Here is a 26,263-nt window from a genome sequence, read left to right as displayed (position 1 = left end):
TATATATATATATATCTCGCTTGATTATGCTGCAAGACTCGAGTTTTGCAGTGATGCGCTGCAAGCGTCTGTGTGCAACAGTCCAGCGACTCGAAAATATTCGTGAGAACTCGTATTATTCATCTACGGTCAACAACGATTAAAAAAAGTCGTTAGATGTATTTTATCATTTGTATTCGCGCGACTGTGCACAAGGTGAGGGGTTTAACGAAAATTAGGAGTTTCTGCTGTATATATGAACAATTATTGATTAACAATGATTTACAATATCATGGATAAAATGTATCCATCGCGTGTAGCCTTTAGTTTTATACGTTATAGGTTCGTGCACGTATGTACTACGTACAAGCAGGCGTATACGAGTGTATCAGGTAGCTTTATATTCGAAACGTAAACAAAAACTTTTCATTTCTTCAGATGAGCGCTCAAGCGTATACGTATCTATGCGTCTCTGTGTGTCTCTGTGTGTGTAAGGCATTATGTACGTGTGGCCTATATGCGTGTACGTAACAGAGTGTGCCGAACCTGTATAGATTTCTTTTGTTGGCCTTTAATTGAAAAATATCGAAGTCAATTGTTGTCGAGCAACGTGGCGGCATGTGAACGCATACACCTATGCATTATATCAGGGCGTCGTGTATCGCGCACCATACACGATCTGACTCCATTTACGTACTGCACCTTTATTTTTCCCATTAAAAATATTTACATGTACAGACGTAAAAATAGCAGTAGCAAAATCAACGGCTTTGCTCTAAAAATGTATACTGCATGCAGGCGTATATATATGTATGAATGGTTATTATCATCAAGGCAGCTTATTGTTTTTTCCTCATCAGTCGACATCATTGAAAATTGTTATTATTATTAATATTCACGCTTGATTCGAACCAAATGATTCGCACACCTCGATGGCCCAACCTGTGCTATATTAATTGCGCGCGAGCACAAGCAGATATCTATGTACATGTGTGTGTGTGTGTGTGTGTGTGTGTGTGTGTGTGTGTGTGTGTGTGTAAAGTGCACGCGTATACACAGCTAGACGTCACCAATGCTCATGGGAAGGAAAGAGAACGAGCTTGAATGACACGTGAATTTCGTGGCTCGCATTTATGCACGTGTATAGGCACTGCTGCTGCTACTGCTGCTTGGGAGGGAGTATGCGTACGAGCATATTTAGATAGACACGCTGTTGCTAGAGTAGAGCTCGCATTCGATTGCTGAAAATTGATTCGTGGTGCGTGAATTGAAATTTCTCATCATTCCCCTTGGTCCATTGATGTTGGCGATGCATGTGCAGTCGCACTATAGCCGAACATTGCAGTAACTCACCTCCACAGCGTGCTCAACATGTGTGTGTGTGTGTGTGTATAGTTGCGGGTGTGCACGTAATACTCTTATAGCACGGCGCCCATTCGACGCTCAGCTACAGCTCTGATTTTACTCGGATATACCCGTTATATTACTATTATATTACAATATTCAAAATTGGAATGCGATGCAAGACGTTTTTGGAATTTTCACAGAGTTCCAGCAGAAAGCTCGGAGCAGCTCTAATTCGTGAAGGAGATTTGAAAAAGTTGACGAGCTCTTACATCGAGAGTCAACGGAATACTCAAGCTTCGAGTAAAATATGATGCTTAAAGCGTGTCATTTTCGTTGCGCCGCGAAAATTCCAACTTCGATATTAACACAGAGTAAAAAAGAGACAGAGATAAAAAAGGAAGGGAGCTGAGAGAGAGAAAGATAGAAAAGAGCTGAGCCAAGAGTTGCTGAGCGACAGGAAAGAGACCGGTAATGACAAAATCGTTTGGTTGCAGACATCAGGGATGGTTTAACGCATGTTGCAATGGTTATAGCGTGCGGAATCGATTATTAAATTTTGTTTCTCGCGCACGAGCGCGAGAGATGTGGGGGGCCAGGGCAGGCCAATTGTCCGCGACGGAAACTCATATCCGGGTACTTCCGTAGGCAATGTTGTCGCTCTAGCGACGGTCCTCCCTTCGCACTTTCTACTTACCCAATCCTTGCACTAAGGGGGGAGAGAGAGAGAGAGAAAATAACCAAACGCGCAGATAGCGGCTTGAGCCCATCAGCAAACGAGTAATGAAGTCACTTCCGGAATTGCAAGCTCCCTCTCACCTTGAATTCTCTCTTCGATAGGCAAAATTTGACTTTTCTCTCGCGAGCGAGGGTGTGAACAGCGGGCGTAGCTGGCAAGAGAGCAATAAATTTATGTATATATCCGTGCCGATGACTGGAATATACTTGAGAAACGGGGGACTTACGGCCATCCACCGAAAGTTCCAGTACGAAATCAAACAACGAGTTCGTAAAAAACACTGCATGTTTGCAGGTTCACTGCAATTAGAGTCATTTAGCACGCCACCACTAAAAGCTCAAAAGCACGAATACTTGTGCGGACATGGCGAATAATCGCGAAACTAATACTACCAAACCAAGTCTGCAAATAATATGCCTGTTTTCGACGCAGCTTCTTATCGTGTTAAATTATTTCAGAAGTACTATTACAATGTTATAGAACTCAATCTTGTATAATGAATGTACGCTCAAAAAAGTTATTCTGTGGGACCTTTCTATAACGAATACAACAAATTTACCTCAATAACAAAGAAAATCCAATATTTCATCCATGCAAGTGTAAAGATTCGGTTGATCAAAACATCTAAAAATAAAAAAATTCCACCAACCATCGACAAAAATAATTGTTGTCACGATCTTCATCCATGTTTCGGTTAAAAATTGTTCGCGTTATATATCTCGAAACACAATAAACTCATCACACAGACTCAGAGAGAAAAAGCTAAAAAAAAGAAAAAAAACCAAATGATAATAATTAATAAGTCAAACAATTCAAAAAGCAATCACTTAGACACCGACGTGTCTCTGGTAGTGGCGTCGTCGCGTGTTAGTTTTGCAACGCGATCTCACTGCTCGTGTACAAAACTAACAAATCGGGATCACCAATAGCCACACGGAATCGGTAGTGCAGAAGTAGCGCATCGCTTACATCCATGAGAGTCCGTCATTCGATAGTCGTTTCTTTTTTCTCTCTTTCTTTTCATTTCACTCAAAAAGTCACGATCATTATCATTGTTGTGTTATTATTGGTCCGAAATTCCCATAAGTGTTACGAAACTTGAATTAGATGCATGTGAGCTTAAATAATTGGCCGTGTTTACGAGCTTGGCGGTGCTTAGTTGGATGCCAGCTCATCGAATGATAGCATTTTGAAAGACCGATAGTAGTAGCGTATACATATTGTATATACATGTGAATTTGCACATGTGCGTGCTCTTGTGTGTGCGTATGCGTGAGTGTTTCGAAACAGTGATATACCTTTTAGCGCTTAATTGCACAATACATGCTCAAACATTATAATAAAATTATTATACTCTATAAATAGGCCTGTATAGGTAGACTACATAAAAGGCGTTATTGACTTAATGGACGAGCTCGTCGTACGCACGCGAGACATCGAAACATCCACTCACTGGAATGCGATTGTAATCGTATTTTACTTTCGTTTCATCGATGATTTTGTTTGCTTCTACCGGAATATTAATTTGCTCGCAGCCTCGACTAATGTCATTACGCAGTATCCCCTCACTATAACTTATTGTGTTTAGAAAATATTCTATTAGAGCCGAGATGTTTGGGTATTTTTATTTTAAAAAATAATGAACTTATCTGAGAAATTATCTGCAAAGCAGTTTTTATCAATCTTGAGCTGAGTTGGAGGATAAAGAGAAAATATTGCATAATCATTGCATGATGTTTAAAAAGAACAGCGAGCTTTTCATCGAGTTTGTATTTCCGTCGAAATTTTACAAACAGTGACGATTAAACATATTGGGTTCAGTCTATTTGCAATTTTGTGATAGTAATTTGTAATAGTATCTAACTCATTGCTGACGGGTGAAAAAGAGCGAGCTCGAGCAACCGAACAGTCGCTGCAGGCATAAAATTGCAGTTTCGAAATGCTAAACGGATCGCTCAATGCGTAAGTATAGTACATTACGATGCAAGTGCCATATAAGTAACACTTTTTTGACAACAGCTACGAGTGCGTGGATACTCCACAAGCAACGTCGAGCCAGATGCAGGCGGCTTCGCAGTCATCGTCAACCAGCAGTCCAAGAGTTCCCACGCATTTATCGATCGATTTGGAGAGCGGCGCGACCGAGAGCGAATATGGTCCTCAGCGTGGCAGATCGCAGAGCCTGCGCCGTCAAAGCATATCTCTGAACGCCGTTTTAAATAACCATCGACGCGCATTGTTCGGGTTAATTTTTGCTCTTTAATCCACAAGATTATTTTCGAAGGAGCATTTTTTTAATGATCAAATCGACACGTTGTGAATTGCAGTGCGCTGTTCACGCGCGTCGGCAGCAACATGTCCTTGCCGTCGTGCGTGCAGGACCAAGAAGCTCTGAGCATGGAATTGAACGAGGCATCCATATCCTCTAGCAGCAAGAGCAATCGTCCGGTAGACCCGGAGTCGACGAGTCGACCAATACTGTTGCAATTGACGTCCGCCACACCGATCGTCAACGTCAACGGCGCGGCTGCCACTGCCGTCCACAATTTACCGCTCGCAAATCTCAATCTCGACAAAGGTTCGCCATTTTTCTCTTGCAATAGTTTTCTTAAAAATGTTTAAATTCTGTCTCTGTAGAAAAAAAATACATGCTTCATGTTAAGATGTTAATATTAAATATGTACGCGCGCAATAATATGCCAAGCAGATAAAAGTAGAAACAGTTTCACGGGGGCTGGATCCGGGCCGGACGATCCATCTGGAGGACATGCCAAGCAGCAGCAGCAGCAGCGGCATACACGGCTGAGACAACAGCAAGCGCAACTGATGTCGAGCATAAGTACCCTCTACGCGAAATTGCTCGTAGTCGTGGGCGTAGCCGTGCCAGTGACGGCCAGCGTCAGCCAGCAAGTACCTGCAGCACTCGACCAGGTGATTGACCTATACTTACTTACCTCGCCCAAAGTGCGGCAATCAGAGCCTCTAACGTCGAGAGAGCTTTTTCCGAGTCAATCTTTCACACGTCGCTCCTCCTGTTACGCTCGCGCGCATTCAGGGCTTCTACCTGTACCTGTACTTGGGCAGCGTGGCGTTCGTCGTGGCCATTTACACGACTCTGCTGCGAGACAAGGCCCTGAAGAAGATGATCGTGAAGCACGTGAGACACGAGAGCACGTACAGCTTCGTCGAGTCGCAGCAGCTGCACCAGAAGAAGGAGCAGGTCGAGTCGACGGCCATCGAGATCAACTGCAAGTGCGGCCAGCTGGCCATGGCCGAGAGGATGCAGCGCCAACAGCGGGCCGCGGAGCCGGCTCTGGGACAGCCGTATCGAACCCAGCAGTACGGCAGCTTCTGCCTGAGACTCGGGGCGGTGGGCTTCGGCGCCGGCAGTCTCGTGTTCACCGGATTGCAGATCGGCGCCGAGCTCAGCAACGGTCCGTTTCGGGCTCTGATACCGGCCTCGCGCCTCCTGCTCGTCACCGCTCAGATGCACTTCATCTTTCTCAACAGCAAAGACCTCGAGCTGACGAGGCACGCGGCCTTCGCCAAGCTCGGCCTGATGCACCTCATAGCGACCAACATCTGCGAGTGGCTGCAGGTGGGTCATTTCATCCAGTGAGGCACTTTCATCCTCGATTCTTTCTTTTTTCTCTGCGATGCGTGTCGATGCCAATCGTAGCCATACGAAATTCTGTGATGTGAGCATAGGCATTGGTGGAAGAGACTCAGTACGAGATGGAGCAATTGGAGCACTCGCTGGAGCGCGACAACAGCATATTCATCAAGCTGCTGAGGGACGCGAGCCCCTTTCTGTTTCCCTGCACGATCGAGTTCAGTCTCATTTGCGCCGTCATACTGTTCGAGATGTGGAAGAGGATCGATCAGCGCAAGCACGCCGAGGCCAACGCGCACCTCATCGGCGGCAGATCGGTTCATCAGCTCAGCATCGATTGCGGTAGTGCGCACAGGTAATATATATATCACCTCGAGCATCCTTTCTTTCTTATTTTTTTTTTGGCATACAGGGGCCTCTTTGGCGGTATACTCGTGGTCGCCGCCACGGTACTGAGTCTCATCATGTTTTTCGTTCTGCGCGAGACCAATCCGCAGATGGCCATCGAGCAGGTGACGTCGCTCGAGGCCGCCATACAGACAGCAGGTTCGTGGCTCGAAATCGAACGACGCGTTAGCTCGACCAACGATTATCCTTTCTGTATGGCAGGTATGATAGCGTCGGTCGGGGGTGCGCTCAAGTTACGATCGCTGGATCACCGTAATACGAAGCCACCTCATCTCGACTCGACGCTGCTGACCGCAGCTCAAGCCGGCGTCTATCTTCACTGCATCTTCGGGGCTGTCGGCAGCATTTTGACGCGCGGCCCGACCTGGATCATATGCTTGGCCGCCAATTTTCTCGCTCTCCTGCAGAGCACGACTCAGACCATTCTCATACAGGTACGGTATACACGGAGAGACGCGAATCGCGTTGCTCGCGATCGATCGATTATCCATTATCCTGGCCCGCGTCTCGATTGCAATTTATAGATCGCCTGGCGGAGACGCTCGAGATCCAACGAAAAGCCCGGCAAGGAGCTCATCACTTTCCTCATTGTGGTCAATATCGCCATGTGGGCGGTCAATTCGTTGGAGAAGTCTCGAGCTGGTGTCAGGCCTGATCATCTGGAATTTTTTGGCATCTGGGCTTGGACCATCATAACTCACCTCTCCATACCGCTGGCAATATTTTACCGCTTCCATTCGGCTATATGCTTGTTCGAGGTGTGGAAGAGCTGCTACAAGTACAGGCCGCTACTGCTCGGCTCGCCTCTCAGCCACCATATCAAATGAAAATTATCTCTTTTTTTTTCTATTCTCAATAAATGTCTGTCGTTTAAGATTAATCTCAAGAGTACACTTTTTTAATAAAAAAAGGCCTGGCGAGCGCACAAGATGCGTGGGTCCTGGAAAAGCCTTACGTTCGCAGCCAGCGGTAAAATAAACACTTAGCCGGGAGTGCAGTCAAGAAACTGTATAAATACACGCGTGGCTCCCAAGATATGGTCGACACATAACATTTTAGCTTTGGCGGTTCTACTGAGCTTGCAATCAATTCCTGCGTTCCGTGGCATACATGTATTCACACACATATATATATAGACTTGTCTAAAGACGAGTGGAGCGCGTGAGAGCAACATCCTTGAAAGTGCCGAGAGTAACTAAATAGTAGTCCGACGTATAGCTCGCACTAGTAGGTCGAGAGACACAAGAGGTTCTTCCTTTGTCTATATAGGCGTGCGAGTGTGTGTATACTCGCACATCATACAACGAGGAGGTTGCGCACAGAGCGCGAGAGAGAGAGAGAGAAGCATTGATTTACTTACGTATGCTATACTACGAGACCACAGAGTGCGTCTAAAGACCAGCCAGTCAAGTTGCAAGAGAAACAGCCCCTGTGTACATACCCGCAAAAATGTACTCGAGTACCAAGACCAAAGCTTCTCTTCCGCGCCTTTTAGTCGTATTTTTTACCTAGCGTATGAATTCGTTGTCGATCTCATATATATACGTGTGCGTGTATACGTCGCTACGAAACTTTTCCGAATAGATCGACCTCACGCGCGCGTGAGTCTATGTTCAAGGCGGCTTTTAACATGATGGACCGTGCAACAGCGTGTAAGGGAAGAAAAATGCAATTTTCTGGGCCGACGCAAAAAAGGCAAAAAGGCAAAAAAATTGTGGGAACCAACTCGACCCGAGGCGCATCGGTCGCCTCGAGATGCACACCGGAGCTCGAGCCGGCCGATACATTATATTGTCATAAAAGCGCTGAACAAGATTCTAATTTCATTTTCCCATCCTGACTTTTCATCGTAATGCCCTATGAAATGTACGTATATATACATATAGGGAGCCACTCTTTTTGCGAAAAACGAGAAAGAACGAGTGAAAAACATGAGCTGCCTATATAAACAATAAACTCGGGGGTTATTTTATTTCTTCAAAGAAACTTGGCGCTCAGCTCGTTGAGCGTTTCAATTATATATATTCACCAGAATGGCTGCAGTGCCACTTGCGCATATTTCTTTTTTTTTTTACAGCTTGTTTGGAAAAGCGAAACTTTTATGAAGGTAAAAAAATATTTTCTCTTCCTCCCTCTCTATGCCCTGGAAATAAACGAAGGAAAGTTTATCGTTTGTGCATCGCGTTGCCACTGAAATTCGCTGTCATCTTCCGTGGGTAACATAATGAGCCTTGAGATTCGATTGAATAATGATGATGCACCCCCGCCTCCCTCGACTCGCACACATACATAAATCGTATATATTTTCGAGTGCAAGCCTCGTTACTTGGAACAGATCGAGCTTTTGCAACAATGTGGCAGCCGGGCTATATTGTGCACGGTTACGACATCGCGACATGTTGCTATTAAAAAGAAAAAGAAATTCATAGTCGGTCTGGGTGTAACACAAATTCGATTTCAGACCGTAAGACGTGCCTATTTTTTCAAACAACAACAAAAAAAGATACAAAATGACAAGCATCGAGAATGGCGCTCTAACAGTCAGCCATCTGTTATACGATTTGCAAATCCAAACTAGCGATGCCTTTATATTTGCTCATGGCCGCGATCTTTTGACAAACGACCACGACGAAGGATTTTTTTTCTTACGTGTAACTTTCCCACTCCAGTCACAATATCGTCGATCGCGTCCCGTCAATCGATGCATTTTGACGACTTTACGTCTCGATAAAATCTTGCCAAGACATACTAAACTCCACAGTTATTAATCCTCAGCAGGAGAAAATAAAAGCATTGAAATCTCACGATACCCAAGTCGTACGCTAATGAAAACTTTTATAATGTGATTCTGCTCGTGGGACGAGAAAAAGAGAGAAAGAGCAAAATGAGAGGGAACGAATAGATAGAATTACACGCACGAAAGAAGCTTTATGAACCATTCATATCCTGCGCAAATGGTTAAATTAACCAGAAGAGTGAAAGTAAAAGTAGGAGAGAACAAAAATAATCATTGCTGAAACTCTGGTTTAATTTAAAGTTTGTTATCATCGCGTAGATGGGATCAGCGATGTAAGGATGAATAAACTTTGTTTTTCATCCGAGAGCAATGCGTGCTGTTTTACTAATATTCTTTTTATCTATAGTCGCTTACAAGCAGCAGCTTTGCTCCGCGCGAAGCGTAAATCACACCCCAACCTTAACGCGCACGACTCAAGAAAGGCAAGAGTAAAAGAATAAATATGCGCTTATAAACGTGCATTGTCTGCATAGCGTGGCTGACAAAAGGGTAGGAAAAACGATAAGAAGGCTTGTGTGTAGCATCGTATATCGACGACTTTTGTTCGCACACTTTCAACTCCTTAAAAAGTATACGCGAGACAACCTAAACTTGGTTTTGTGTAAATCATAGTACTACTACGCAAGGCATTGATACGGAAAAAACTTTTTTCTTAGCACAGCCCAAGCCGTTCGGCTTCGCGCGAGGCCGGATTATCTGATCATCTTTGAGGATACAAATATACCTATACACCTTACGTATAAACGTTGATTCCGTGTGTAAGCTTGGAGCGTCCGGCGCAAAGTTCAGAGGTATTTCATCATAATTAAACAATTCAAGTATAGTAAAATTGAGTTTATTCGTTGTTATTTACAATTCGTGGAACGAGGTAGCAAATTCTTATATAAAAATAAACATCACAACAACATTTCATGGTTTTTCATGTAAAAAAAATCGTTGACATTGGTCAAAAAATAGAGTACGAATAATTCGTCATTAATTCATAACGCTCATTCGTTTTTGAAATTTGGTGGTCGCTTCTCTACGAATGCCTTCATGCCCTCTTTTTGATCGCTCTGTCAAACAAGGTAAAATCATTAGAACTTTGCTTTTTAATAGGATGAAGAATGAATGGAATAGAATGAAACTCACGGTGGCAAAGGTAGCCCAAAAGAGCCTCTTCTCGTAGTCTAAACCTTGCTGCAGAGTAGTTTCGTAAGCTGAAAGAAAAATGGCCAGTTAGCGAGTAAATGTCGATCTCATTCACGGAAAATTGAGGAAAAGTAAAAGCACCTTTGTTAACGGAATCCTTAGCCATGGCGACGGAAACCTGCGAGTGACTGGCAATCTTCTCGGCGAGCTTGACAGCCTCCTGCACGAGCTGATCGGCCGGCACGACTTTGCTGACGAGTCCGCTGCGCTCGGCCTCTTGAGCCGTGAACTGATTGCCGGTAAGAACGATCTCCATGGCTTTGCTCTTGCCAACGGCGCGAGTGAGCCTCTGAGTGCCACCGGCTCCGGGTATCGTGCCGATCGCTATTTCCGGCTGACCGAATTTCGCCTTATCCCCCGCGTAGATAATGTCGCACATCATTGCCAATTCGCAGCCCCCGCCAAGCTACAAGTGTATATAATACAAATAAATATGTGTGCGACATAATACGCAAACGTATAAGCTGGCACAAGCTCGCGCTTGTAAATGACTTTACGAAAAAAAAAAGAAAAACACACACACCGCGTAGCCGTTGACGGCAGCTATGGTTGGCTTGCGAGCGGCCGCGACGCCGTTCCAGTGCTCGAGAAAGTGGCCCTTGACGTTGTCCGAGTACGAATTTCCGGCCATCTCCTTGATATCGGCGCCGGCGGCGAAGGCCTTTTCGTTGCCGGTTATCACCACTGCGCCGACGCTGCCGTCCTGGTCCAGGGCTTTGATCGCGTCGTTCATCTCGTGCATGAGCTTGGCGCAGAGGGCATTCAGGGCTTTGGGCCTGTTCAAGGTGATCAAGGCTACGTTGCTCTTGGCGCCGGTTTTTTCGACCTTGATGAATTCATACGTTGGCGTCGCGCCGCCTGCGCATCGAACACATAAAAGAACATTTCTGAATTCAATGAAAAAAGACTTTTGCGTTGCTTTCCTTGGCTTTCGCAACGACTCGATGGGCGATAACGCGGCTTGCTCGATAAGCGCAACCGATACGTATTTCTACCGCACGGAGCAAATAATGTGTAAACAGCTTGTTGAACCGATGAAATCTCCCGGGAACGTTTCTTGCACAAATTTACGCGAACAAGCCTTGGACTTGTGATGTTAAACTAATCGTTTCTTCGATTTCTCACCGCACAATGTCTTTACAAAAACCGAACCTCGTAATAAAATTATTGCTTATGGTTTTTAACAACATGATAATTACAATTTTACATTGCGCACATGAAAATTGTATAACGATCAAAGGCTGCGCGTATTATTATTTTTATGCGCATAATAAAATATTAAATTGATTTTCGGCATTGCCATTTCTATGCTACATTTGTAACCTACAAATTAAATGGAAAGTAAAACGTACCTATCAAAAAGTCATAAATGGAGAAAATAACTAGCGATTTTTTCGAAATCGAAAAATTCTTCGAATTTTTTAACACGTCTTAGCTAGTGTATTATGAAAAACAAGTGCAATAATGATGCCAACAACTGACAATCAACAAACTTACACGAAATAAATGCACTTATTTAAAAGTAACAGTCAAATTATTCAGCATTAGTAAGCACCTTTAGAAAAAAAATCATACATATTCTGTAGCGTATTGATGAGAAGTAAATTATCGAACTCAAGTACATTAAAATCATGCGTCAACTGCAGACTTTAAAATATAAAAATATGTTTTGAAGGATCAACTTACTGGAATAGAATTTAGGCAGTTCATTGCACCTCAGCAAGTTCGTAAAACGACCTGAAACTGCACGAGTTACAGCAAAATTCACCATTTTTATCTTAATTTCGAGTAAAAATAAGCTCAAGTTCGTCAGTGAATATTGAGAATAAAGTGAATCGAAAGACCGGCTGCTCGTCACTGCGAGTATAAGATAAGATTCTAATTTGTTTGTGAATTCATGGCCGTCACGTAATATAGTCTGCACGGTACAGCATGTAGAAAGCGACGTTTAGGTCCGCATTATAATGATTGTGTGGAATCGAAATTTGCGTTGATCAATCAAAGCTATCAAAAGGGAAATACCGTATTTCCTTACATATTAAAATTATTGGATAAAAGTAGTTTGTACTTATAATGAACTTTTCATTGATCTTAACACAATAACAATTTTCAACAAACCAGATATGAAAATCAATACAGAAAAATTTTAAATTGTTCGTTAGAATTGATTTTTATTAAATAATTATAAATTTAGGGATTATTTATAACAACAGGAGTGTGACTCCAAATTTGCACACTAACTTTTTTTTGTTTATGTACAAAACAAATTTTATTTTTTCATCTCATCTTTGAAATACAAATACTAATTTCGAACTTTATTTTAGATATTTTATTGTATTCATTTATACAACATATGTTGAAAGAAATAAATAATACAAACTTTCAAAGATAATTTTTATAAAACAAAAAAATTTGAAATATCTTTCCAGTTTTTAAAACAATTTTCTAAGGTTTCTAAATTTTGGATAAATGTCTCAATCCAAGAGAAAATTTAAATTATACTTCTGACAAAACCTTATTGGACCTTAATATCCTACAGGTATCAATTGTCAATTGTATGGTAAAAAATTACATAATAATTCAATTCAATCTTACAAAAATGTAAACAAAAATTTATAGAACAATACTTTGAAGTATAAAAAAATTTGAGGAATGTGTTGGCATGACAATAATTTCAGTTTTACTAATTATTTATGAAATTATAAAAAAAATTTTATCATTTATCAAGAAAATAGTGAATCATTCAAAAGAAACTTAACAATCTTTAAAAACTATTTCAAAGCCAAACAATTTTTCACACATTTTTGAAAAATAATCAGTTAAGGTGCACCTGGCATAATTAGGTTGTGGTAATTTTTCAACAGCTTTATGAATTAATTTTTTTAATGATGATAGAGTGTCCCTATCGCATTTCTCATCACTCATCCATTTTTGTACGCATGAGATCATTTCTAATGTCATCTTTGTTTCATCCAACAATTTTGCAGATGAGTGAATTGATTTTCTGTAAACATAGTTCATACTTTCTGAAAATGGTAAATTTAGAAGAGGAGGCCAGTTATTTTTACAGGCTGGACATTCGCAATGGAAAAAAGTTTGGCTTTTTATCCTATCCACAGTTGAAACGTAATAAAAAAGAGGCTTGTATGATATAAATATCTGTATTAAATTAAAATTGAGATATTAAAAACATTTTGTGTGAGGATTTTTCAGCTATGACTTTTTTTTACCTGCATTCCTTTAGGTATTGGTTCCAAAGTATAATATATGATTTTCATATCATCTGTATGGCATTTACCAATATTTGCTACACAGCTATGATTAGCAAGAGAACTGATTAATCCCACAAAAATCCCTCTTCTCTTATTCGAAATACTAAGTGGCAAGGATGTTGGATGATCCATCTGTAAAAGTAATTTAATGCTACAAACTACTCAAATCATTTTTTCATCTTTTTTTACTCAAATTTTTTTAGGTGAAAAGTTGTTCGTAAAGAGAAACATTCTTACTTCAAATGAATTTGTTATTTCAATCTTCATTAATCTTAATATTATGCACCCGATAAAAATAAAATCATCATTATTCAACAAATGATTAAAAGAATCATCATTTATTAATTTCTTTTTAAATAGATCAGTAAATTTAGCAATAGCAAGTAAAGTTTGACCAGCACATCTAATCAAAGTTTCATTTATATTATCTGGTATTTTATAAGTTAAACTGAATACTTTTATCAATGAATCTTGAACAAATTTGCTTTCATTGGAATAATCGCCAAATTTACCATCTGGAAAAAAATAATTTTGAGTAAATAGTGTTAAACATCCAATAGTGTTAATATCGTTCACAAATATATTACAGGCAAATTTCATTACCTTGACTATCAATTTTTTTCAATTCAGATTGAATTTTATCAACTGTTTTATATTTTTTGAACAATAATATAATTATTTTTAAGCAAAAAAAAATGCTTTCTGAAAAATTCTGTTGATGCTGAACAATGTAGGCTGTGAACGAACATTCAATATCATGGTATTCTTTTTTAGCTGAATCTTTACATAATGTAGAACAAAATATACACTGTTTACATGTTTCACAAGGTATTCCATTCCATGCAACCCGTAAACAATGGTAGCAGTAAGCAAATGGATACATAACATTCGGAATAACAAAAACACTTTCTACCAATACTAATTCACCTACTTCAATATCACGAGTTGCATATAAGCCTCTGCCCATTTCCTTTGTCATTTTTATTTCAAGGCTATCAAAAGGACCGGTACTTTCTTTATTTTTAATTATGTTATCAAATTCTTCTTTTTCTTTTAAAAACTTTCTATTACTTGGAACAAATAATTTGTTAGCTATTAAAATTGATTTTGTTCTTTTTATTATTTCTGAGGCACAAGTTTGCTCGTCAATAGATAATTTTGCTTCATTAAAGATTTGAATAACTTGATTGAAGACATCTTTGTTTGCAGGAGAGCCCAGAGCAGTTAAACATTCAACTTTCCTGCAATATAATTTAATCCTTTTGATGTTCAATTTAGTTAATTCTAAAACTTTATCAATATCATCAATGCACTCTTTGTATTTATGTAAATGAAGCAAAAAAACCGATCGATTATTATAAGCTAACATTAATTCTTCTGATTCTTTAGGAGCACAAGCTATGCTTTCATTATACAAGTATAGAATATTCATATGATCTTCAGCACTGTGTTTTTTCTTCTTGAAAATTACATTTCCTTCATTTCGAATTATACGAGATTCTTCCGCACTTTTCAGGCTTTCTCTAATATTTAAATAAGTAACGTAAGCCTTGCTCTTCGGATCAGACAGAAAGCCTATAATCTCTTTGCGTTCAACATCCATGACAATCTTTCTGTTGTTTGTATTTTTATTAATTCCAACTTCAAACTAAAATTCATATGCGTAAGTGTCTATAACTATATACTTAACTTTTCCAATTATGATTTGAATACACGATCAAATGCACAAGTGGTAGACATATTTGCATCAAGCTAGCATACTGAAGTTTGCATCCATTGGATAAATAATGATTGAACCAGAATTTTCAGGCGATAATTAAAAATGTATGATTTCAATCGTTTCTTGTGTTCTCGAAAGAATTGGAAAATCCGTTGTTGAATAAGTTCGACCTTCCGAGATAAAAATCTGTTCGCACGTTGCAATATGCGATCTCGTAAGTTGGAACTCATAAGCGAAGTCAAGACAAAAAAAAAAGGCTAAAGTTATGTTGGACACACTGACACCTAGAAAAGAGACTCTCCTAACTCCTTAGACCTCAACTCATTGTTACCAAAGGGCCGTTTATAAACTGCATGTTAATTTGAATTGAAGTTCCGTCATCATTCGTAATATTTTGAATAAAAAATAAAATTGAGAAGATAATATTTTTCAATTAAAATTAAAGAATGATCATTTTATTACAATATGTACAGTAGTATCTTTAATTACATGATAAAGGTGGAAAAAAGGTGGTAAAATGTCAAACCAAAGAATTAATTTTGCTTTCAATTCACTTTTGAAATTATTTTCAGCAATCATAATTATTAAAAAATAAATTCATCAGTACTAATAAATGAAAATTACCTAACATCGTTTGATTACTACGTGTCAAAAGCCTATTTTTTTCACAAAAATTTTTTTTCTTAATATTAGTATCATGTCATAGTTAGTTATATGCTGCACAAAATTTCTGAACAACGATTACATATTTCTTCATTTCCTGATTCAGGATAACGTCTACATCTTTTACATAGATGTTGGTTTTCTATTTTATTCAAAGTTACGTTCATACTTTTGATTGAATTGTTTTTCAGGAGAGTAATTGAAGAAAGTTGACAGATATCACATAATTCAGATACACATGATGTTTCTGAGTTTTGCAGCATCTAGAATAATTAAAATATTTTTGATTTTTTAGTCAATGAATGAATTTAATGTTGTGCAAAATAAGAATATATTTTTCTATACATACAGATAATAATTTATAATCCTCTGAATTTACTTCTACAGTAGCCTTTAGTAACCATGGATTATTCATGTGTTTATCAAACGATATTATTTTGTTGATTTCATTCTTCAAGTCTAATGCTCTGGCAACAATAATTTTGGCTTCTGAGTTATTCCAGCTTTCCATAATATTTTGTTTTACATGAAAAAGTGGCACTGATGCTAAAAGTAAATAATTATTTTTAAAAAATTTTTTCAAATAAAGTTAATCTATATTACATACTTAGATTTTCTGGGTGATGAAGCCAAATTTCTTCAGCAAGATGTGGAAGAATAGGTGCTATCGATCTGACAGTTATTGCTAAAGCAATTGCAATAACATCTAAAGCTCCCAATCTATAGGGAGAATCTGATTTTTCACAGTAAATTCTATCTTTTATAAGATGACAGTAAATTGCAGAAACATCATTTGTAATAAAATTTACAATAGTGCGGCTGACATTGTGATATTGATATTTTTCATACATTGATTGTATCTAAAAAATATTTTTCTAATTATTATTTTTCAATTATTGCTCCCACCAATCATAGAAAATAAGTAAGCTTACATTATGGTGATAATGATAAAGCTGATACAGCATGTATTTATCTAGGTATTTATACTGAGGCTCTACCATTGAATTTTTTATTTCATAGTTAGATTGCAAGGCACCTAAAAGAAATTTAAAAACCAAACGAAATTTATGGATGGTATCAGCGCTCCCTTGAAGCAGAGTATTTTTCATTGGTATCAAAGTATGTTGAGTTCCATGACTTGCTACCCACCACCTTTAAAAGGTTACTATGATTAAAACTATGATTCAAAATTATAAAATAAATCTTAAATAATTTTTAATGTAAGTAACCTCAAGACATCAATGCCATAAACTGGATTTTTATTAATATCTTTTCCACCTTTAGTAATGAGTTCTGGGTTTATGACATTTCCAATTGATTTAGACATTTTGTTATTTTTATCATCTACAGCAAATCCATGAACAAATAAATCACTAAAAATTTTTGAACATGTTAAAATGTAGTTTGTTGAAAATATTTTTGACAAAGTAACTCAGATAAAATTTCACCTACTCGTAAGGTGAACATTCTTGTAATGCAACAGATGTAAGGAGAGACGACTGAAACCAACCATTAAATTGATCCATTCCTTCCATATAAAGATTTGCTTTTTTATTTGTTAAAACAGTAGACCAAGACACACCACTATCAAACCAAATATCTAAAATATCCTAAAAAAAATGAATAGATAACAATTCTCATTAGGGTTTTAACATATTATCTCAAAAAGACAAAAATATATGTACATTTCCTTTTTCCAAAGAAGAAGGCTCCACATTTAATTCTGCAATAAGTTTTTGACCTAAAAGTTTCTCTATTGGTAATTCCCACCAAAATTCATTACCGTATTTATTTACTAATTTTTCCAAGCGATCAATCCATTTGCTACAATAAAGATTATGAATGACAACACAATTGACAAAAAATGTATGCACATATTACTATAATAATGTATACCCTGAAATGAAAACTTTGTTGGTTCCTTTATAAAATAAAACTGGTATTGGCGTACCCCAAACTCTTTGTCTGGAAATGCACCAGTAAGGTCGCTTTTGCAACTGCGAAACTAGAGCATTTTTCCAAGAAACCCTATTTTGTTCAGGATAAATATTAATTTTTTGAACACATTCAATGGCTTTATCTTTTATTGAATTAGTGTCAATAAACCATTGATAGCTAGCAAGAACAATAACAGGTTTTTTTGTTCTCCAGTCATAAGGGTAACTATGAGTAATAGTTTCTGTATTTAAAATATCTTGACCAATCTTAGCTATTACTGCATTGGTACCTTGCTCTAATACACTTATACCTTCAAAGTCAGGTCCAGCTTGAGCATTATATTTACCATCTTCGTTGACAAAAGATTTGATGGCTATTTTATTTTCTAGCGCAACAAGGAAGTCTTCTTGACCATGAGCAGGAGCAGTGTGAACTAGACCTGTGCCTTGTTCAGTATTAACATGATTCCCAGCTAAGAAAGGTAAGACTTCACCTGTGATTGGATGTGCATATGTTGTTCCAAAAAGTTCGTAACCTATTACATAAAATAGCTTATAAATTGTCCTAAATTCGTGATAAAACTTGAGAAATAAAATCAAGTTACCCATAAATGTTTTTAAAACACTTAATGGACCAATTTTTTCCTGGTTTGATGTAATTAAGTCACTTGCCAATATGTATAAATTAGAGCTATAATCTTTTGCTAAACAATACTTGGCATTTGAACAATAAGACAAAGCTTGATTGGCAACTAATGTCCATGGAGTAGTTGTCCATGTAAGTGCATAGATAGGTTTATCTCCAAATGAAGCAAGTTTTTCTGGCAAATCAACTAAAAGTAATCTAACAGTTGCACATAAACTTTGATGATCATCTTTATATTCTAATTCAGATTCAGCAAGAGCTGTTCTAAAATGATTTAATACAATTAAATAAACTTTCTAAGATTTTTATATTCACAGTCATAAAATATTTACCTTGTGGATGGAGATACATAAACAGGCTTAAAATCTCTATAAACTAGATTTTTCTGATATAAATTGTAAAACTGACGAAATTGATTTTTAACATAGTCAGGGTTGTAAGTAAAATAGCAACCAGTATCTTTCCAATCAGCCATAATGCCCCATGATGCAAATATTTGACGCTGCTTACAAATAGCTTCTTCGGCAAATTTTCTAGCTAATAAAGTAAAATTACTATAAACAATTAGCTTAAAGCAAAGTTTAAATAAATGATTGTGCAAAACCTTGAGCTCTTATCTGAAGTGGGGATAGATCTGAATAATTATTTTTTTTAGTACTACTCAAAGCTTTTAATTCAATAGGTAGCCCATGACAATCCCATCCAGGGATATAATGAACTCTTTGACCTTTGATAACTTTGCTCCTGATTGTAATATCTTTGAGAATCTGAAATGTAATTTTACCATCCATTAATTTAATCATAATTCTTGGTTTTTTTAAAGCTTATTTTATAACTACTTTGTTGATTGTGTGACCCATGTGAGGATCACCATTAGCATAAGGAGGACCATCGTGTAATACAAAATCAGGACCTTTCAAATTTGCTCTTTGCCAATTGTATAGTTCAGAAAATCCACATTTCTACAAGAAAAAAAAAGAGAATGAATTGCCTATTAATCAATAAAATCCTTTTTGTTCTTACATCTTTTATGTACTGATCCATTTCGATTCTTTTTTTGCCATGTATTTTAGCTTGAAAGTTAGTCTTTGGCAAAATTACAGTGTCACTGTATCGCTTTTCAACAAATTTTTCTTTTTGAGACGAAAAAACTCGACATTGCATTTGCGATTGCCTGTAATATAGGATGTTACCTATATTAATAAATCTTTTTAAAGATTTCGTCATAATGAGATCGTATTATTTTGCTTTTGGGGAATTAATATTGTTACGTCATCCATTTAATGAACAGACCACTCTTCATTATGTCAAATAATATTAATTTTCCCCATTTTTATATTTACGCGACTCTGATAAAAATTAAACTTATTTTAAGACCATTGACCGGTGATGTACAAAGATGTGAGTTTTTCAAAGTCAATATATTTTTGGTTAGTTCAAAGTGTGCAGCTGCGCAAAGGCGCCGTCATCATGATGGGCGCGACAATTAGAACGTTGACAAAAATTTGTAAATGTGTGAGAGTAATATTTTTCTATTTGTATGATTTGTTCAAGTTAAAAAGAATTAGATGTGTTCACATCATTAACGATAAATTGAAAAAAGTATGGATTTAAAGACAAAATAATTTACATCATTCTAAAAGGTGGGCTCAACAAAAATTTGGATCATGCTTTCTTTATAATTTAATAAATGTCAAGAATTTTTCATAATATAATTTTTTATTATAAAATGTAATTTTTTTTAATATAGTTACAGATGGAAATTGTTAGATGTGAAATCAACTACTACTATGTTTTTATGAACGTACCAGCAAAATTCCATTCATAATTTTTTTATACAAAAACATAATGACATAAGTGATAATATTGCATTAATCTTTTTAAGCAATCTTCAAGCATAAAATGACATAGTTTAAAAAAAAGCTATAATAGGTAGGTTTTTATACTAATCTATAAAATATAAGCTTATTAATGAAAATACCCTATACTACAAAACTAATGAAACGGTCTAATAATTATCAATTAGTAAAACATTTAAGCTCCATTGGTGGTAGCGGTTAATGATGTGTCATGACTTTTAATGTATTCATCAAGTTGTGCATCCAGTTCTTCTGCTGTGACTGTAATTTTTTTACCCCGACTACTGTCAGGTTTATTGCGTGGCTTTCCTCCTGATGCATTACTGCGTCTTTGGTTGGGTTTATCTCCTAGCTTGCGAATCCCTCCTCCACCTAATCGTGATTGTTGAATCGATGGTCTACTACTTGGAATTTCACTTGTAGCTAGCATAATTTTCATTGATCTACCATCAAGTGGTACTCCATTATATTGTTTCATTGCTTTTAAAGCATCTCCTCTGCGTTCAAAAATCAAATCTGCAGTGCCAAGTGACCTTCCTGACCTATCGTAATGAACGCCAGCATGTTTTAAAGGTCCAAATTCACTAAATAATTCCAAAATATCTGAATCAGTCACACCAAAATCAAGATTAGATACTATTAATTTTGTGGACTCTTTTGGAGTTGTTTTCAAGCTGCCCCTGCTTGTGTTGCCAAGGAAAGCTTCTCGTTTACTGTGAGTCGTATTATTTACTTGACGGCGTGTAATTCCACCTTGAGGACGGTTACGTTGATCGCGATTAGCTCCTCCGCCAAAACGCTTAGCACCCCCTTTGTTACTGGGACCTCTACGATTCCCGTTACCACGACTGCCTTTGTTTTGTTTAATGATATCATCAAGACTCATATCCATCTTGTCACTGGCCATTTCAAGTAATTATTATTATTATTGTTGTAGATATCCTGTAAATAAATTACTATCATTAGTAATGGTGAAGTCATTTCATATTACATGTAAAAAATTGGACACTACATTCACTACTCTGATTGTAATCACAGCAATCTCTGAGATTTTACTTGTGTTTTACAAATTGAAACAAACAACATAACCAATAACTTGCGTTATCATTTACCATGACCTTTGAAAGCCTCACTTAAAGCCACGTGTTTACTTTATTTTATTTACAGCATGCTCAAGTTAGTCGGATACTTTGTTTGAAAATTTCATGATAACAAACTAGCTCAAATTTCAGCTTGAATAAATTCGAATCTTGAATAAAAATACATTTCACCTAGGGCCGGTACGGAAGTAATTCATTAATTACTTTAATGAAGTAAAAATTAAAGTTATTTTCTCAGTGATATAAAATTTCATTTTAACAATGTTTTTCAGCCAGGTAAAATGTATAAAAATTGTATTTCACACAACTTTTAAGGTTAAGTATGAAATAGTTGGTCACGAAGTAAATGACGAATACACGAATGGTTTTGCAATTCATTCAACAAAAAAATACGTCAAAACAACACAATATAATCATTACTTACTCAGAAGACTGACTTGAAGAGGCAAAAATACTGTCGGAGCCAGCTCGGTATTAACTGAAGTAAACAAATTTAAAAATGGAGGAACGTTCTCAGCAAGGCTCGATCGTGAAGCAGTGATGTCTACACAGTGACTGCCAAGCGCTTACTGAGTACTGAATCGTACCTCGAGGCGTGTATTGTATGAGGCTTGCCCGCGTTGCTTACTGACTTGCCGGCTGACGGCGCGGCATAAGTTGAACATATATAAGAAGTGTGAGCGCTATTGTTGTGGGGGTAAGTACAGTATTATGATGAACGGGCAGCGTGAGGTCATCTCGCCTGCATGTACTTGTATTGATAACTTTATCTTTACCACGTGTTCACATTAGGTTTCTAATAGCAGAGAGGCAAGCTAGGATGCTGTGAAATATCAGAAGGAAAGCAGCTGATTTGACTGGAGGCCAAACAAAGCGACCGCCCGTATACTTTACATGTTAAAGTTGGTTGGTAACAGTACTTATAATTAGTTTAACGCTCAGTAAAAAAATAAACAAAAAATATCTGGAGAAAGCGGAAATCCTTGTGTATCGAAATATCGAAGCGGTTTTTAGTTAAAGTCTTTAGATTGTAAATAAAAAAATTTTGAAATTTCGGCTTTTTTGTCTGTGATATTGTCAATAAACTCTAATAAAATAGTTATTAAAAGTGGTTTTTTGGGTTGCAATATAAACTCTCAAGCGGGGAAGTTTTTATTCTTTCAAATTACCAATGAAAAACTAAAAAAAAATCGTAATTTCGAAAAATTATGGAAATAATCTCGCAATCGTCTTCCAACCCAAGTCTGCTGTTGGTGGAAAGATAATATTCTTAATTACGATTGTTTCTGAGTTTTTCTTTGGTAATTTGAAAGAATAAAAACTTCACCGCTTGAGAGTTTATATTGCAACCCAAAAGACCACTTTTAATAACTATTTTATTAGAGTTTATTGACAATATCACAGACAAAAAAGCCGAAATTTCAATATTTTTTTATTTAAAATCTAAAGACTTTAACTAAAAACCGCTTCGATATTTCGATACACAAGGATTTCCGCTTTCTTCAGATATTTTTTGTTTATTTTTTTACTGAGCGTTAAACTAATTATAAGTACTTTTACCAACCAACTTAAACATGTAAAGTATACGGGCGGTCGCTTTCTTTGGCCTCCAGTCAAATCAGCTGGTCGATTTTTGACCGTCACTGACGACTGTGAAAACAGCCTATTAGAGGAGGGATTTGAATTTGGAACAGCGCGATGCCTTGTGCGCAACATTAAGGTCTTTCACAATCGCATTTCACATTCGCCGCCTATTAATAAATTTTAATAGATTAATAATTGATTAATAAATTGTATGTATGTATTTTATCAAAGCACGAATCACTATGTTTTTGAAGCATATCAGTTATTGGACTTTACCCTTTCATACATTTTTTACAGTAAGTTTTATTTTTATTATGTGGTAAATTCAAAACTTGTCCTATCTATTAATAAACAATATTCAATAATTGGTTTTACTATTGTAATAACGTATGTACATAACTAAAGCTAACTCTGAAGCATTTGTTACTATTCTCTGTATGAACTTTTAGCTGTTGTGTTCACAAAATAACACTAAAGTTCATGAACTATGAGGGTTTGTATTATGACTTTGTTATTAGAAAATATAATAGTAAACTTTATTTTTAATTGCTCTTTACATAATTTTAATTTTGCGGGGGAAGTTTGTCATTTGATGATATTGTGAACTACCTTAATGTTGCTCTTCGTTTCAGGCTCGATCAGACCAAATTCATGTTCCGCAGTTCAGTTCGCAGTTCGCACTTTTTATACACTGACAGCAACTTGCTACTCTCGCAAGTTGCACGTGCTCAGTAGACGTAATGTCAGTCGTGTTATTTCACGCAAGAAGTGTAGTTGTTTCGCTAGCACACGTGCATTGACATTAGCTGTCTAGTTATATTTACGTGATATCAACTTGCTATTCGCTTTTGGTTCATAATCAATAATCAATATGGTGGAAGAAGAACATACTCAAGAGTTCATTTTAGAAAAAGAGTGTGAACTTCGTTTTGAAGTTGAAAGTAAAGGACAAAAAGTTGAATTGGAGGTTAGTAATAATTCACCATAAAACTTTAGTTTACCTACTTGTTAATTGTTTAGCTTGTAACCACAATTATTTATTTGCAGTTGAAAAGTGGATTAGCTGAGGTGTTCGGCACCGAGTTAGTTAAACAGAAGAAGTACAAATTTTCTAATGGTTCTAAAGTGGCTGTATTCACTTGGCATGGTTGCACACTTCAATTAACTGGAAGAACGGAAGTAGCATATATAGCTAAAGAAACCCCAATGTCCATTTATAGTAATTGTCACCAAGCCCTAGAAGAATTGAGAAAGAAAGCTGATGATGATGATTTGCCAGGGCCTGTTGTAATGATTGTTGGTCCACGCGATGTAGGAAAGACAACTTTGTGTAAAATTTTATTAAATTATGCTGCAAGAATGCATCGTAGACCCACTTATATTGATCTGGATGTTACACGAGCCCAAATATGCATGCCTGGGTGTATTGGAGCTATAAGAGTTGAAAGGCAATTGAATCCTGCTGAAGGTTTTCATGTACAATCTCCTTTAACTTATCATTTTGGTAAACTATCTCCAAATGATAATATTGACCATTACAATATAGCTGTTACAGAATTAGCCAAACACTCTAAGTTAACAGATAATAAAAAAACCAAAATTTCTGGAACAATCATAAACACACCTGCTTGGGTCAAAGGTGAAAGTGAAAAACTAATACTTCACGCCATTGAATCATTTAAAGTAGATGCAGTGTTAGTGCTGGATCAAGAGAGACTTTATAACGAACTTGTAAAAATTAAGCCAGAATCACTAAAGGCGATACTTATACCAAAAAGTGGTGGTGTAGTTGCAAAAAGTCAATTACAAAGAGATGAAATACGTGAAATATTTATAAAAGAATATTTCTATGGTGGAAGGATACCACTTTATCCTCATAGTTTTGAAGTAAAATGGAGTGATGTAAATATTTTCAAAATTGGTGCACCATTGTTACCGTCATCATGTATGCCAGTTGGAATGAAAGTAGAAGATAATTCTACAAAAATTGTTAATATAACTCCCTCATTAAGTATATTGCATCATGTACTGTGTGTAACATTTGCTCAATCAGCTGAGACAATTTTTGAAACTAACTTAGCGGGATTTGTTGTTGTTACAAATGTTGATGTAGACAGGCAATGTCTTACATTATTAAGTCCGCAACCTGGACCTCTGATGCACAATCATTTAATTTTAAGTGATTTACAATTTATGGATACTCACTAAACTTTTTATTGAATGAACCACTGTAAATATATTTTTGTCATTAAAATTATTTTCATAATAAAAACTCAAAGCTCTATTTTTTTTCTTTTTCTTCTTGTTAAAAATAAATTGCTAGATTTTCAGGTGAAAAGGTAACTTGAAATCCAGCAGAATTTTATTCTGATACAACTTTCATAAGCAGTATATAAATCTTATAACAGTTCTAAATCTTATATCAGTTAGTATTTAGTGTTGTATTCGGGTTGCAGAAAAATGAAAATCCTCATCCCTCATAGATGTTCCTCGTAGAGCTCAAAGCTGAATTTTCATTTTTCAAATTGTTTTCTACTTTCTGAGGGTAGATATGAAAAAATTGTTGAAACATGATTTTTTATGTAAAATTTGATGAGGAATTCAGATTTGTTGCCAAAAATCATATTTGTAACCTTTCTCCTTATTAAAAATCGAAAATAGCATAAAAGTAAAAAATGTGTTTGTCTCCATCGATTAGGCCAATATTGTAATGGTCCAGTCAAATTAAAAATTTTCTGATGAAAAATAGTGACAGGATCGGACCATATGGGATATGTTGATCTTGATGAGGACAAGTAACCTTAGCTGCGTGACTTTTTGAGTTGCCGTTAGGGTAAGGGGAAGGTTAGAAGGGTGGTAAAATCACATTTTCACCTTTTTAGCTTTTCCATGGAAAGCAATCGAAAAAAAAATTCAAACTAAAGTTGTAGCGATTAATTAGACCTTTAATTTGAGCCGAACCATGATCAATTACGTTAATTATTTACCGAGACAAATGCGAAAAAACCCTCTGAAATGGCCATTTTTTCAATTGAATTTATTATAAACAATTTCAGTTCAATCGGCACTTACAATACATCAAAATGTAGGTCTTTTAACGACAAAAACAACGAACTTTTAAAAGTTAAGACCGGACGTATAGTTCCCGAGAAACAGTCATTTGTTTATTAAAACTCTCCCTCGAACGAGGCTGCGTCTCGATTGTTAATTACAATAGCGAGTCCGTTCGAAGCGCAAAAGAAAGTTTAAGACTTGTACTTATCCGTAGCAAAAAGTTTTAGACGGAGAATCAAAAAATATACGATAAACAATGCCATGATAATTCGGTATTTTTTCAGTTATAAACAAATAGACGCAGAGCGTCAATTATAATAGTTAGCCGGATAATTTATTTTTTGTTCAATAGCTAGC

The 26,263-nt window shown here is 36.8% G+C and overlaps 6 protein-coding genes and 1 pseudogene across 8 annotated transcripts; 2 read left to right on the top strand and 5 right to left on the bottom strand.

Annotated features, from left to right (window-relative positions):
- Positions 1 to 3,022: 3,022 nt before the first annotated feature.
- LOC106657895 (otopetrin-3-like) lies at positions 3,023 to 6,963 on the top strand. 2 transcript variants are annotated; one of them, XM_014379592.2, is made up of 9 exons: positions 3,023 to 4,024; positions 4,082 to 4,306; positions 4,390 to 4,640; positions 4,770 to 4,993; positions 5,118 to 5,660; positions 5,771 to 6,030; positions 6,088 to 6,221; positions 6,285 to 6,517; positions 6,608 to 6,963. In XM_014379592.2, exons 1-9 carry the CDS (start codon positions 4,002 to 4,004, stop codon positions 6,908 to 6,910), a joined length of 2,196 nt encoding a protein of 731 aa, XP_014235078.1. In that variant the 5' UTR covers positions 3,023 to 4,001; the 3' UTR covers positions 6,911 to 6,963. The 2 variants fall into 2 exon arrangements, with proteins under 2 accessions (XP_014235078.1, XP_014235079.1); XM_014379593.1 differs by lacking the exon at positions 3,023 to 4,024 and having other exon boundaries at positions 4,297 to 4,300.
- A 2,736-nt stretch (positions 6,964 to 9,699) lies between these two features.
- Positions 9,700 to 11,976, bottom strand: LOC106657884 (probable enoyl-CoA hydratase, mitochondrial). Its single transcript, XM_014379581.2, has 5 exons — positions 11,758 to 11,976; positions 10,595 to 10,929; positions 10,153 to 10,477; positions 10,012 to 10,079; positions 9,700 to 9,935 (listed from the first exon to the last, which is right to left on the bottom strand). The coding sequence occupies exons 1-5, from the start codon at positions 11,840 to 11,842 to the stop codon at positions 9,870 to 9,872; spliced, it is 879 nt and encodes a 292-aa protein (XP_014235067.1). The 5' UTR covers positions 11,843 to 11,976; the 3' UTR covers positions 9,700 to 9,869.
- A 591-nt stretch (positions 11,977 to 12,567) lies between these two features.
- On the bottom strand, positions 12,568 to 13,971 carry LOC106657816. The gene is made up of 5 exons (XM_023461834.1): positions 13,947 to 13,971; positions 13,581 to 13,858; positions 13,302 to 13,475; positions 12,872 to 13,230; positions 12,568 to 12,604 (listed from the first exon to the last, which is right to left on the bottom strand). Exons 2-5 carry the CDS (start codon positions 13,608 to 13,610, stop codon positions 12,568 to 12,570), a joined length of 600 nt encoding a protein of 199 aa, XP_023317602.1. The 5' UTR covers positions 13,611 to 13,858; positions 13,947 to 13,971.
- A 72-nt stretch (positions 13,972 to 14,043) lies between these two features.
- On the bottom strand, positions 14,044 to 15,248 carry LOC106657817 (SET and MYND domain-containing protein 4-like; the record flags this gene model as incomplete). Its single annotated transcript, XM_014379494.2, has 1 exon — positions 14,044 to 15,248. A coding segment is annotated over exon 1 (903 nt), but the record flags the coding sequence as incomplete, so codon positions are not given.
- A 253-nt stretch (positions 15,249 to 15,501) lies between these two features.
- Positions 15,502 to 19,926, bottom strand: LOC106657846 (isoleucine--tRNA ligase, mitochondrial). 2 transcript variants are annotated; one of them, XM_014379530.2, is made up of 13 exons: positions 19,333 to 19,926; positions 19,149 to 19,271; positions 18,914 to 19,076; positions 18,642 to 18,846; positions 18,269 to 18,573; positions 17,623 to 18,199; positions 17,412 to 17,550; positions 17,179 to 17,336; positions 16,956 to 17,099; positions 16,659 to 16,878; positions 16,334 to 16,586; positions 16,076 to 16,272; positions 15,502 to 15,989 (listed from the first exon to the last, which is right to left on the bottom strand). In XM_014379530.2, exons 1-13 carry the CDS (start codon positions 19,534 to 19,536, stop codon positions 15,774 to 15,776), a joined length of 2,904 nt encoding a protein of 967 aa, XP_014235016.1. In that variant the 5' UTR covers positions 19,537 to 19,926; the 3' UTR covers positions 15,502 to 15,773. The 2 variants fall into 2 exon arrangements, with proteins under 2 accessions (XP_014235016.1, XP_023317568.1); XM_023461800.1 differs by lacking the exons at positions 19,149 to 19,271; positions 19,333 to 19,926 and having other exon boundaries at positions 15,503 to 15,989; positions 18,642 to 18,842; positions 18,914 to 18,989.
- An 83-nt stretch (positions 19,927 to 20,009) lies between these two features.
- Positions 20,010 to 21,834, bottom strand: LOC106657847 (annotated as a pseudogene).
- A 47-nt stretch (positions 21,835 to 21,881) lies between these two features.
- Positions 21,882 to 25,110, top strand: LOC106657923 (protein CLP1 homolog). Its single transcript, XM_014379638.2, has 4 exons — positions 21,882 to 21,965; positions 22,061 to 22,174; positions 23,485 to 23,819; positions 23,900 to 25,110. The coding sequence occupies exons 3-4, from the start codon at positions 23,724 to 23,726 to the stop codon at positions 25,058 to 25,060; spliced, it is 1,257 nt and encodes a 418-aa protein (XP_014235124.1). The 5' UTR covers positions 21,882 to 21,965; positions 22,061 to 22,174; positions 23,485 to 23,723; the 3' UTR covers positions 25,061 to 25,110.
- Positions 25,111 to 26,263: the final 1,153 nt, after the last annotated feature.

The sequence above is a fragment of the Trichogramma pretiosum genome, unplaced genomic scaffold (assembly GCF_000599845.2).
Source record: "Trichogramma pretiosum strain Unisexual culture from Peru unplaced genomic scaffold, Tpre_2.0 scaffold12, whole genome shotgun sequence".
Taxonomy (NCBI): domain Eukaryota; kingdom Metazoa; phylum Arthropoda; class Insecta; order Hymenoptera; family Trichogrammatidae; genus Trichogramma; species Trichogramma pretiosum.
The sequence above is the reverse complement of the archived record's forward strand: the minus strand, read 5'-3'. Positions and strand labels throughout refer to the sequence as shown.

Excerpts from the sequence above, each read along its gene's own strand:
- LOC106657895 (XM_014379592.2), top strand. The coding sequence starts at position 4,002 with ATGCTAAACGGATCGCTCAATGC. Across the intron at positions 4,307-4,389 it reads CATCGACGCGCATTGTTCGG|TGCGCTGTTCACGCGCGTCG; the intron begins GTTAATTTTTGC and ends TGTGAATTGCAG. Across the intron at positions 4,994-5,117 it reads TACCTGCAGCACTCGACCAG|GGCTTCTACCTGTACCTGTA; the intron begins GTGATTGACCTA and ends GCGCGCATTCAG.
- LOC106657884 (XM_014379581.2), bottom strand. The coding sequence starts at position 11,842 with ATGGTGAATTTTGCTGTAACTCGTGCAGTTTCAGGTCGTTTTACGAAC. Across the intron at positions 10,930-11,757 it reads ACTGCCTAAATTCTATTCCA|GCGGCGCGACGCCAACGTAT; the intron begins GTAAGTTGATCC and ends TTCGATGCGCAG. Across the intron at positions 9,936-10,011 it reads TTTGGGCTACCTTTGCCACC|AGCGATCAAAAAGAGGGCAT; the intron begins GTGAGTTTCATT and ends CTTGTTTGACAG.
- LOC106657816 (XM_023461834.1), bottom strand. The coding sequence starts at position 13,610 with ATGAAGATTGAAATAACAAATTCATTTGAA. Across the intron at positions 13,476-13,580 it reads AAATAACAAATTCATTTGAA|ATGGATCATCCAACATCCTT; the intron begins GTAAGAATGTTT and ends TTACTTTTACAG. Across the intron at positions 13,231-13,301 it reads CAATACCTAAAGGAATGCAG|ATATTTATATCATACAAGCC; the intron begins GTAAAAAAAAGT and ends AATTTAATACAG.
- LOC106657846 (XM_014379530.2), bottom strand. The coding sequence starts at position 19,536 with ATGACGAAATCTTTAAAAAGATTTATTAATATAGGTAACATCCTATAT. Across the intron at positions 19,272-19,332 it reads TGGATCAGTACATAAAAGAT|AAATGTGGATTTTCTGAACT; the intron begins GTAAGAACAAAA and ends TTTTTCTTGTAG. Across the intron at positions 16,879-16,955 it reads TATGGCATTGATGTCTTGAG|GTGGTGGGTAGCAAGTCATG; the intron begins GTTACTTACATT and ends AACCTTTTAAAG.
- LOC106657923 (XM_014379638.2), top strand. The coding sequence starts at position 23,724 with ATGGTGGAAGAAGAACATACTCAAGAGTTCATTTTAGAAAAAGAGTGT. Across the intron at positions 23,820-23,899 it reads GACAAAAAGTTGAATTGGAG|TTGAAAAGTGGATTAGCTGA; the intron begins GTTAGTAATAAT and ends ATTTATTTGCAG.